The 13,397-nt window shown below is 38.5% G+C and overlaps 1 protein-coding gene across 2 annotated transcripts in view; it reads left to right on the forward strand.

Moving 5' to 3' along the window:
* The window catches only part of LOC112254505 (protocadherin-15), a 222,762-nt gene that overhangs the window by 167,879 nt on the left and 41,486 nt on the right, over nt 1–13,397 (forward strand). For both annotated transcript variants that reach the window (XM_024427170.2, XM_024427178.2), the window contains 2 exons: nt 1,960–2,069; nt 12,115–12,255. In XM_024427170.2, coding sequence (XP_024282938.1) covers nt 1,960–2,069; nt 12,115–12,255 — 251 coding nt within the window. The remainder of the gene's footprint in view (nt 1–1,959; nt 2,070–12,114; nt 12,256–13,397) is intronic.

The raw sequence follows: 13,397 nt of genomic DNA on the forward strand, positions 1-13,397 counted from the left end.
ATTTCAAAATCTGACACGACAGGTGGATTAACAAAAGGCTAAGCTGTGTTTTTCCTATATTGCACTTGTGATTTCATGAATATAAATATTTGTAGTAATATTTATTGAATGTAGCGCTATGCTATTCAGCGGTTGTTGATGACACTTATCCCGATATTGGGATTGCAGCCATAACAAGTTAAATGGCTTGTCATTTAGTCTGTTGGTCTTTGCCAAGTCTGTCTCAGGTATCACTGTTAAACAATCTAAAAAGAGCACACTTAAATCGGATTGAATCATAAGTGAGCATAAAGTGGAGGGTCTGTAATTATAGCAAAAGGGTGTGAAAGGCTTAGACAGCAAGAGCCCAGTTGTGAATTGGTACTGTAATTTATTCACCCTTGCTTGCTTACTGATGTGATACTGGAAGTTGCTCAATGTCAGAACCTAATGTCCACCATGTTATGTCCATGCTTTGCATGAGTACACAGGAAGTTACATTATGTTGTCTCACTGGAAATGTTTTGATTTCTGTACATACTGTATTAAAATGACCCTTGATATTCCGTCTCTAAAGATGTTATTGCCTCTTATATACACATACACATCTAAGGCACCTGACATTCACTTTTAGATTGCAGTGCATTTGGAAAGTATTCAGACTTTTTCCACGTTTTGTTACATTACAGCCTTATTCTATGTTTAGTTGAGCAACAACTGTACAGAAAATAAGGCACTTACTTTGATAGGAACACACACAAGTCAAAGTTATTATTTGAAAGGAAAACAACAATTAAGGCAATTCTTGGACCAGCCAGAAAATATGCCAGGGGGGAAAAGTTTGTGCAAGACTGCGCAAATGTCTGCATACTTGATCTGCGAAAACACTGGTGAATTGCTTTGGCTCTCAACAAAGAAAGGAAGTGTGTTTGGATCAGTAAAGCCTCAATCATAAATTGTCCTCAGCAGTGAAATGGGCTACTTCTATATGAATGAATGAGGAGGGAGAACACACCTCAATTCAAACTGTTGTTAGAAAATAAAATGCAGAAAATAATTTGAATTTGACAAGTTGAAACATAGCCTGTAGTAATTTGGTTTGAGGGCAGCGGGGGTTAACTATTGCATAGCAATCACATTTTGGAACAGTGAGTGCATTCTGACATCACACCGTTAGAGATATTAGGAACTCGCATATGAAAAGGTTAATCCAGAATTGTTTTATTTTATTTCTAATGAACCCATCCACCACCCTCTGTCTTCCGATGAAACATATATTTTATGCTACATACTGTATACATACATATTTTATATACATGGTACTTTTATATACAGAAATAACATAACAATAATACATTGCCAAATATAAACTCTTTAATCCCACCCCTCAGCCACTCTCAGCCCACCCTGTGTACAGTATCACCATAGACCACCCTTGTTTGGTTTCGAGGGTGGTCTGAGATGGCAGAGATTCTTAGCTTTGCCTCTATTCAGCAGTTTCATCCAGAGCATCATGGCATTTGTAGCTCTTTATGATAGCCACATTAGCAGCTAATTATCATTTCCTTTTGGGAGGGTAAATACAGCAAATATATTGATTAAAGTCAACTTGTCCAAGAGAGATTTACATGGGTATCAAAACAACAGCCTACACGAAAACACAGCCCTTATTTTAAGTGTTTTTAAAAGATGTCAACATTTTTACTTGAAGACACAGACTTAATGTGCGCTGGAACTTGTCAAGTTTAAATAAAGTGCTAATTGCTATTGTAGAAACTTGTAAAAGTGTGAATATGGTTTTGTTTAGTGCAAGTTGTGTATGTGCAGTATTCAACAGTGTGTCTGCTGAATGTGGTGGGAAGGAGCATACTGTAACATTTTTTTTCACAATTGTTTTTCTCAGTGGAAGTTCTCAGTGGTAAAGTGTCCAGGGATATTTAGTCATGTCCGCTCCATCTCTGTCTCTGTTTCTGTCTGCAGGTTTGCTCCTGTCAGTGAGCTGTCCCCAGTAGGCAGACCGGTGGGCAGCATCCTGGCAGCCGCCATCAACCAGACCATCTTCTACTCCATCGTGGGAGGAAACGAAGGTGGTAAGTGCAGACATTACCCCCTGGTGCCATAGATAGAAGAAACACTCACCAAAATAGGAAAACGTCATATTTCTGTTTATTAAATTATTGCAATAACATACAATCTATTGAATAATGTACAATCCATTCTACAAAAATTGGATGCACTTTACTTGTGTTACAATTGCATCCAGGGAAATCAAGAGTGGAGACGTGCAAATGGTTAGCTCCAGTCTAAATATCAAAGGAGGGAGGTACAGAGGAGAGATGAGCGGCTGCCAATTATGAAGGCCAGTGATTTCTACTCTCCTGAAGTAGCAGCCATGAAGAGTGCTTCTCAGGGAAGGGAGAACAGGTGGCTGAGACCACAGTGGAAGTTTTATTTTATCACAGTCTATTTCCATGTCTGTGAAGTCAATGTGCGATAGTCTTTATTAATGTGTGATGCACAGTCTACTCTTGATTATTAATGCATTGACTTGGGAATGTCCCAAATGTGTGCTTTAAACTTGAGCATCTGGAACTAATTAAATGTAACTCTTAAACAGAGTGTGCAACTACAGTACAGCAGCTGGGTGCAAAAAGTTTTTAAAAACAAGAGGTTATCATTTTTGTGGTTGGCCTTTGGCACACCAACAGACAAAATATTTTATTTTTTACCTCTCAGATGTTATGTCTCTTATAAGGGGAGCTTTGAGTGGTCCAACTGACATTTTGGTGTACAAAGCACTCTGTGAACTTTGTAGAGACCTGTGCCTTATAGTGCCAGAAAACCCAATTGGTGCGCTCTCTGTTACCATTCTGTCAGTGGAGCTGACTTGAACTGTCAGATTTCAGACCCCACATTTGCAATGAGTGATGTGTCACATTTTATGACCTACCCAGAAAAATAGTAAATTTGCTCTACCTCTGAGTGATGGAGCCCAGCCTGGTAAACAGGCGTCAGTTTAGCAAATCCAACAGTTGTGGTGTCATCTCACTGTGATATTCTCAGCCGGATTTAAGACTCTCAACATGAAAAAATACTACAGAATTTCATATAATTGAAACAAGACCACTTTATTTGTGTCACAGAATAATAAAATCACTTTGTGCTTCAAATCAAATAAAATGTTATTAGTCACATGCGCCAAATACAACAACTACTTTTTCCCATCTACCAATAGGTGCCCTTCTTTGAGAGGCATTGTAAAACATACCTGGTGTTTGTGGTTGAATCTGTTTGAAATGCACCGCTCGCCTGAGGGACCTTACAGCTAATTTTATGTGTGGGGTATAGAGATGAGGTAGTCATTCAGAAATCATGTTAAACACTATTATTGGACACAGAGTGAGTCCATGTATTGATCACATGTTTACTAATATTGTAGAACTTTGTTCTACAGCTGTATCTGTACCCAGTGGAAGCAGTGATCTAGGAAAACCAAAGTTCCAAAACTGGTCCTAAAATATTGTATAAAAGATCATGCAAAATATTTTGCTGTGACTCTCATGTGGATGATGTTAAAAATATTTCTTGTCTCATGTGATTAATAATGAGCATGCAGACACTGCCCTTGATGAATTTATTGCATCTTCCAATTATTGATAAACATGCACCTGTTGAGGCTCCATGGATTGATGATAGACCGCTCCCATCTTTACAACCATTGAATCTATATGTTTTGACCATGACAGTTTACAATCTAAAGTAACACCAAGTTAATCTCCTCAAATTGTTCAACAGCCACACCATTCATTACCAGATTCAGCTGAGGTCTAGAACTTAGGGAATGATTTGTACAATGCTCTTTATTTTAGAGATGTTCAGGACCAGTTTATTACTGGCCACCCATTCGAAAACAGACTGCAACCCTTTGTGTCTATGTATACCGAGCATGTCCACATCTATGTCAGACCATTTTATTGGTAAACTTCAGGGTAATGTAAAGGTAGATTTTTTTATTGATCCTATACATAATATAGTACACTTATCATAATTTGGTTTTAATCCGGAGAGGTTAGGAAAAGTATCTAGATCCTCTATGAGGCTGTGGAGGGATTCTAATTGTGGATTTAAAAGAAAACATGAATCATCAATGTACAATGGCACCTTTGTTTTTAAGCCAGGGATTTATAATACATTAATATTATTGTTGGATCTAATTTTAACAGCTAACAGTTCGATATAATGAATAGATATGACCATAGTGGACAATCTTGTTTTACTCCTCTTGACAGTTTAAAACTTTCTGAGATGTAGCCATTATTTTTTAATTTTACACCTAGGGTTACTATACATAACTTGAATCCATTTTATAAGATTCTCCCAAATGGAAATATATATTTATATATAAACTCCAGTCGTAATTTATCAAAAGCCTTTTCAAAGTTAAAACATGCTAATAATGGTCCCCTGAGTAAATAAAAAAAGTTTGGTATACTTCCACTGATATGCCATCCAGACCTGGAGTTTTACTGGACTTAAAGGCTTTAATTGCATCAAGAAGTTCCTCTTATGTAATTTGGCCTACACATGAGTCTTTCTGAACATATGAGAATTTTACATACTTAATAGAAAAAAAATCCATACAATTAGCTTCGGTTAGTGGAGATGGAGGAGACTGAAACAAAAACATATGCTTAAAACCTCTCTGGGATAGGCGGGACAAAAATGTCCCACTTGGCCAATTGCCAGGGATAATGCAGTGGGCCAAAATAAAATAAAATACTATAAATTCAAACTTTCATTAAATCACACGTGTAAGATACCAAATTAAAGATACACTTGTTGTGAATCCAGCCAATGTGTCAGATTTCAAAAATGCTTTTCGGCGAAAGCATAGGAAGCAATTATCTGAAGATAGCACAACAGTAAACAAAGAGAGAATAGCATATTTCAACCCTGCAGGCACCACACAAAATGCAGAAATAAAATATAAATCATGCCTTACCTTTGACGAGCTTCTTTTGTTGGCACTCCAATATGTCCCATAAACATCACAAATGGTCCTTTTGTTTGATTCATTCCATCGATATATATCCAAAATGTCAATTTATTTGGTGTGTTTGATCCAGGAAGAAACAGCTTCCAATTTGCGCAACATCACTACAAAATATCTCAAAAGTTACGTGTAAACATTGCCAAAACATTTCAAACTACCTTTGTAATACAACGTTAGGTATTTTAAAACGTTAATAATCATTCAAATTGAAAACGGGTCTATCTGTTTTCAATACAGGAGGATCACAAAGTGCTACTTTTTTAGTCTTGCGCAATTCTCAAACAGTACACATAACGTTACCCTGATCCAAGATGGCCATACTTCTTCATTACACAAAGGAATAACCTCAACCAATTTCCAAAGACTGATGACATCCAGTGGAAGCGGTAGAAACTGCAAACAAGTGCCTTAAAAATCTAATTTCCCAATGAAAATTCATTGAATAGACAATGACCTCAAATAAAAGAAATTCTGAATGGTTAGTCCTCTGGGTTTTGCCTGCTACATAAGTTCTGTTATACTCACAGACATGATTCAAACTGTTTTAGAAACTTCAGAGTGTTTTCTATCCAAATCTACTAATAATATGCATATCTTATATTCTTGGCATGAGTAGCAGGAAGTTGAAATTGGGCATGCTATGTATCCAAAAGTGAAAATGCTGCCCCCTATCCCAAAGAGGTTTTAACCTGTAGTGACACCCATCCCGTGAATGGGACCGTTATCATTCATCTGACACTAATTAGCATAATGCAACGGACATAACCCTTTTGTTAATCACCCTGTCATCTCAGATTTTCAAAATATGCTTTACAGCCAACGCTAGACAAGCATTTGTGTAAGTTTAACATAGCCTAGCATAGCATTATGCCTTGCTAGCAGCAGGCAAACTTGTCACGGAAATCAGAAAAGCAATCAAATTTAATCGTTTACCTTTGATGAAATTCGGATGTTCACGAGACTCCAAGGTAGACAGCCAAAGTTAATTTTTTCCCAAAATATTATTTTTGTAGGCGAAATAGCTCCGTTTGTTCTTCACGTTTGGCTGAGAAATTGCCCGGAAATTGCGGTCACCACAAAGGCGAAAAATATTCCAAATTAGCTCCATAATATCGACAGAAACATGGCAAACGTTGTTTAGAATCCATCCTCAAGGTGTTTTTCTAATATCTATTCGATAATATATCCGTCGGGACAATTTATTTTTCACTAGGACCGATTGGAATAATGGCTACCTCTGTATTTTACGCGAGAATCTCTCTCGGAGCCACCATGTGACCACTTACGCAATGTGGCCGCCTATGGCTATTCTGCAACAGAAATGCATAAAACTATGTCACAATGCTGTAGACACCTTGGGGAATATGTAGAAAGCGTAAGCTCGTTGATGGTACATTCACAGCTGAATAGGGAGTCATTGGAACGCAGCGCTTTCAAAACCTGGGGCACTTCCGGATTGTATTTTTCTCAGGCTTTCGCCTGCAACATCAGTTCTGTTATACTCACAGACAATATCTTTAAAGTTTTGGAAACGTTAGTGTTTTCTATCCAAAGCTGTCAATTATATGCATATTCTAGCGTCTTTTCCTGACAAAATATCCCGTTTAAAACGAGAACGTTTTTTTCCAAAAATGAAAATACTGCCCCCTAACACCAAGAGGTTTTAAAGTACTTCCTCTTTCAAAATATTGTTCAGTGAATCATGAGTTACTCCATCCTATGTAAAAAGTTTCAGTAAAACAAATTCGGTAGCATTTCGATGTTGAAGATTGAAAAATAATAGTATTTTTATGGTGTTTCTTTTGCAGTGGCTTCTTCCTTGCTGAGCGGCCTTTCAGGTTATGTCGATATAGGACTCGTTTTACTATGGGTATAGATACTTTTATACCTGTTTCCTCCAGCATCTTCACAAGGGCCTTTGCTGTTGTTCTGGGTTTTCACACCTAAGTACGTTCATCTCTAGGAGACAGAACGCGTCTCCTTCCTGAGCAGTATGACGGCTACGTGGTCCCATGGTGTTTATACTTGCGTACTATTCTTTGTACAGATGAACATGGTACCTTCAGGCATTTTGAAACTACAATCTAAGTGTATGTAAACTTCCGACGTCAACTGTAGGTATTTAACCTCTCTGCGCACAGAACCCGTTAGCGGGATGAAATTCGACAACATACGTTGATCTCTACATAAATAGTCATATTAAACATTCATGAAAATACAAGTGTCTCACATGTTTCGAAAGCCTAGAATCTTGCTAATCCAACTGCGTTGTCAGATTTAAAAAAGGATTTACTGCGAAAGAATACGATGCGATTATCTGAGGATAGAGCCCCATAAAAAACAACTATTTCAACGGGACGTATTTCGCAGACGTATTGACTGAAAGAAACCGATTTGAAGACAACAAGTAATGACATCATTGTGCACCAATGATATGACCACTGTTTTGTTGATTGACTGTATTTTAACCCAATGACCAGCTGGGTAGATAGCCAATGAGCTGAGGTAAACGGCAATATGTAATGATTATGTGTTGGAAGACCAACCCATGTAGTAAACTCCGGCGTAAAGAGGGTCATTCGCCATTGAAGTTTCATACCTGAAGGAGCAATGCATGGTACACACAGCGTTGTTTTGGTAAAGCGCGTCTTCAGCTGTTTATATATCAATCAGTATGGCGACTAAGTCAGGGAAAGCTAAATCTAAGTCTAGATATACAGATGTACACAAAAGTTTAGAAGAAATTGATCAGGAAAATGAGAGAGATTGTTGGAGCACGATTCATTTAGAGATTCCCAATTGAAGGAATATTGAGAACGGTGAGGACATCGTTTTGGGCTGGTAAGTTTTTCTTATGCCAATGCCGTTGTTTAAAATTAATGAGATAAATTATTATTTATGAAATGAAATAGCCTATTTGAGGCTGTTGAGGGGAGGGCAGGCCCACAACAATGGCCAAAGGGAAATGGAGACAGTAGATACAGCTGGTCTGTCATAATATAATAAAGACAGTAGATCTAGCTGAAATGTCATAATATAAATTGACAGTAGATCTAGCTGGTCTGTCATAATATAAATGAGACAGTAGATCTAGCAAATCTATAATAATATATTCAACCTTATGTTCCATGTACTCTATATATATATCTGTTTATTATACCTGTTGATACAGGGCTCATATGTGAAACGATTCTAACTGAACATTTTCTTTCACAGTGACACTGACTCCGAATGGGAGTCCCCAGTGCCAAGGTGTTCATCCCCCACTGAAGCTGGTTCATCCAGCTCCTGCCACAAGTGATGTTCATCTGCCCAAATGTATTTCTGCAGGCATGGATGTGCCTCAGGGCCAAAAGGGCACAGCATGGCTGTGTTCTTTGCAAAATGAAGTCCCCCATCACCTGCACCACATGTTTGGTGACCCTCTGCTTTACAGCAGAAAGAGACTGCTATGGCACCTGGCATCAGCAGCACAATATTGTGTAGAGAACTGAGGGTCTTCCAAATATTGAGTGTTATTTTGTAAATGTATATTTTTTTTTTCATGTTTTTTCTCCATTCTTTGGGGGGGGGGGTATTAGAATACCATTTTGGTATTTTGTATATAGTTATTCCATTCAAAATGTATAACTTCACCAATTTGGCCACTTGGGTACATTTGGGCTACTTGTGTGGGACACCTGGGTGACTTCATGATAAATGTCATGTACCACAATCATTTTGGAAGTTATCATCCTGACGCTTTGCACAAGTATTCTTACCCTTTTATGTTTTTACCTGAAATTGTCCCCATCATCCTATCTGAATGTTTGTTTTGTCTTTTAAACATGATGATACAACAATAAAAATGAAAAAACGTATGTTTTTTTCACTGTATTATCTAAACCAGATCTATTGTTTTATACTGTATTTTCCTACATTCAATTCACATTTACATTTACACACATTTAAACAAGCGTTTTCTTTTAAAACCATATTATAATCTCACACAATAATACTAGAGTCTTATGTAGCTTGTAGAGTTGATAAATTCTCATATATTTTTTAAAAGAATCTTGGATCATCATTATTTGGACAGTATAGGTTAATAAGCCATATCTGTTTATGGTCCAATAACATATTTAAAATCATCCATCTACCTTGAGGATCTGTTTGGACAATTTGCACATTTGGATCAAAATTACTGTTACTATTAATATAATCACCCCTTTTGAATTTCTTTGCCGATGGGAGAAATATATTTTGACAGCCCCAGTCCTTTTTCCACAAAACTTCATTTAAAATTGTTGAATGAGTTTCCTGTAAACAATAGATATTATTATCCTTCTCTTTTAGCCAGGTAAAAACTGATCGTCTTTTCTTATTATCTGCTAAGCCATTACAAATTTAACTGGCTATACTTATTTCACAAATTACCATAATGAGAAACAAGTTTCATTTCTATTTATCATAATATATGTTTGTAAACGTGCCATTAAAAAGTAACATAAGATTGAGTGTCTATATAGCTGTACCATAATATTTGCATTGCTACTAATTAAACCTCCAATTGATCCCCACTATTCCACCTGCTAAAACCCCTCCTCATGCCGAGTTGGGTTGTCATCCCAATGAATGGCAGACCCCCCCCCCGGATCCCATGGCCCCAGAGAGACCGGAATCCATCCTTCGAAAAGAGCACACAGTGCCACCCACAGAACAGCAGTAGATCAAACGCCAAAAGCGTTTCCATTTCCCTCACCTCAATTTGTTTTAAATATAGCTATTAAATATATATATATATATATTAAAATCCTGTTTATCTTAACTTCCTATAATTAGCTATTCATATTTGTAGGAATGTAGACAGTTTATTGTTACTGCTTACCAGTATTGCCATTACAAATATTTCATTTAGGCAAGCAATTATTATTTTAGCAAATAATAATTGTGATTCATCCAATGTTGTCCCTAACATATTTTACTCCCACACACACACACACACTCATAAACACTCAACCCCTTTCCCCCACAAACAACCATAGACTCAGATGCTCAACAGTTGCACCATCCCAGAGCCCAACTCAAGAAAGGCCTTGTTCACGAATGCATATACAATTGCAGCTGTATGAGAAGGCCTGCAAAAATGGGCAGAAATGGGGAGATTTGATTAACCATTGTCACGTCCGAGGTGATGGAGATCAGATATACCTCCTTCCTCTGAAACACCCACACATGGTCCCCTGTTGTGACCATATTCCCAAGCATCTCCGTGCAGTCAGACCTTTGATGATTTTGTGCCACCAGTGCCACAATAGTATGGCCCCTCTCTGAATGTCAGTGTGACCCCCTCCCCATGGGTTATTGCTGCTAGTGTTGCCAGCACTGACACTGCTTGGGTGTAGGCATCCCCACCAGCTAGATACAAGATCATTTACAAGATCAAGATCATTAAGGTTCTCATTAGCAGCTTTGAGAATTTCCTTGTATATTATGCTCTCCCATCAGGGGGCTCTGGTTTTGCAGGACCAACACTGCCAGGCAGGCTCAGAATCTTGAGGGGGTGGTGCTGCTCTAGAAGGTCTCTGACCGCATTTTGGCTGCATACAGGCAGCTTACAGCAGGCCCATAAAACAGATAGGGACTTATCTTTGGTGTCTGCGTCATTCATGTGGGTGTCTAGGGTATAGGGTTGTGGACCGTTCCATCAAGATCGGACCATAAATAAGTAAATTAGATGCATTTTTTTAGGTACACTTCAACTATGACAGACAAAATGAAAAAAAAATCCAGAAAATCACATTGTAAGATTTTTTATGAATTTATTTGCAAATGATGGTGGAAAATAAGTATTTGGTCATTTATCTTAATACTTATGTTATATACCCTTTGCTGGCAATGACAGAGGTCAAACGTTTTCTGTAAGTCTTCACAAGGTTTTCACACACTGTTGCTGGTATTTTGGCCCATTCCTCCATGCAGATCTCCTCTGGAGCAGTGATGTTTTGGGGTTGTTGCTGGGCAACACGGACTTTCAACTCCCTCCAAAGATGTTCTATGGGGTTGAGATCTGGAGACCGGCTAGGCCACTCCAGGACCTTGAAATGCTTCTTACGAAGCCACTCCTTCGTTGCCCAGGAGGTGTGTTTGGGATCATTGTCATGCTGAAAGACCCAGCCACATTCTCCCAATCTTCTTCTGGATCATCCAAATGCTCTATAGCAAACTTCAGACGGGCCTGGACATGTGCTGGCTTAAGCAAGGGGACACGTCTGGCACTGCAGGATTTGAGTCCCTGGCGGCGTAGTGTGTTACTGATGGTAGGCTTTGTTACTTTGGTCCCAGCTCTCTGCAGGTCATTCACTAAGTCCCCCGTGTGGTTCTGGAATTTTTGCTCACCGTTCTTGTGATAATTTTGACCCCACAGGGTGAGATCTTGCGTGGAGCCCCAGATCGAGGGAGATTATCAGTGGTCTTGTATGTCTTCCATTTCCTAATAATTGCTCCCACAGTTGATTTCTTCAAACCAAGCTGCTTACCTATTGCAGATTCAGTCTTCCCAGCCTGGTGCAGGTCTACAATTTTGTTTCTGGTGTCCTTTGATAGCTCTTTGGTCTTGGCCATAGTGGAGTTTGGAGTGTGACTGTTTGAGGTTGTGGACAGGTGTCTTTTATACTGATAACAAGTTCAAACAGGTGCCATTAATACAGGTAACGGGTGGAGTACAGAGGAGCCTCTTAAAGAAGTTACAGGTCTGTGAGAGCCATGTAACAAAACATCTTCATTTAATACATTTTAAATGCAGACTGTAAAACAACTAAATAAGAGAAAAAGTCAAGGGGTGTGAATACTTTCTGAAGGTACTGTACTTGAGCTTGTGTCCTCAAAAGTGAGTACACCTCAGCAATTAATAAATATTTTTTTCCAGAGAGGTGAGTTCCAGACCATTCTAAAACTATGCAAAATTACCAGTTATTGTTTATGGCCATCTCAAATGATGGTTATATCTATTTAGGTGTAAATCTCAATTTAATCCAATGTTGATCCTGTCAGAGAGTGCTTCCAATACCTCCTCATATTGTTTGTTTTCTTGTTGGTTGCAGGTGAATTCCAAGTGAATAACCAGACAGGTGTGATCTCCACGGCTAAACTTCTGGATTATGAGACTGTTACCAGCTACGTGCTCAGGGTCCAGGCTGACTCCATGGCCGTGGTCAAGGCCCAACTGCGGGTTCCCTCCAAAAGTAAGACAGGGGTATTGAGCTAGACATAGGGGGCTGGGATGCTACATCAGTTAATCACCTTTCCGGCTAGATACTGTGGTTGACATTTGTATCATGGTCCTAAGAGGAGGTGTCACATCAGAGAAACCCACTTCACCTCACTTATCTCTGCAATTATTGTAATACAGACCAGGGCACCTTGCCGTCTAATTTGTATTTTTATTAAAACCTTATTGAGTTCAAATAAACAAAACAGAACAGGGCGTAATTGTCAGAGTCCAATTAAAATCACTACACATGCAGACACACACATGCACACATGCACACACACACACACACACACGTTTAATAAAGCAGAGTAAATTATTAGAATCAATTTAACCCATAAGAGTCTAAACCCTGTCTAAGCCTGGGGAGAGGGTCTACTAAGCTATAGTGAATAGTTTTAAGAAGGTCATACAAAGGATCATTTTGCTATTTCATTTAGAATAATAAGATCCCCTGAAGTATACAAATATATATTTTTTAAATGTGTTGATGAAAAATGTTATTTGACGTTAGTGCTATTGAATAACAGATTCACTACATGCAACAACAGATAGTCCCTCCCCCCAAACATCTAAAATTAAGTGTCTGTCCTATATCTGAGAGATATAAGAAAGATCAGGAAACCTAAACTATATATATATATATATACTGTATAACCCATTTTTTTGGTCCATTTTTTTCAACTGGTACCGGGGGACCTACAGATGAGTCTTGTGAGGCCTGTTGGAGTCCTAGAGCAAAACTACTGACATATAAATATTTGTGAGAGGATTGGCTGTGCTGACTTCAGACGAATCCTAAGACCCTTGTGGGGGTTGTACAGCAAAACGGAGAACACCGTCGTGTTTGAGAGATCTCGTCTTTCCATAAAGGGGTCAAACCATTCGGACGCTACAGATGGTTTTGTGAGAAGACCGATTTTTCAGGATGTCTCATGGTCTGACAAACCCCGCTTTAGCTCTGTCACTTTTCACCCCAGATGTGGAAGTGCTACATAGGTTGATGCAGTTGATTGAGATTGAGATGCATCTACTGCAAAACTAACATATTTTTATGGTGATTTTATTATTATGCTAATTATAGAAATGTCCGTGGGGGTGCGGATATCGACTTTC

Source organism: Oncorhynchus tshawytscha, linkage group LG01, assembly GCF_018296145.1.
Source record: "Oncorhynchus tshawytscha isolate Ot180627B linkage group LG01, Otsh_v2.0, whole genome shotgun sequence".
NCBI lineage: Eukaryota > Metazoa > Chordata > Actinopteri > Salmoniformes > Salmonidae > Oncorhynchus > Oncorhynchus tshawytscha.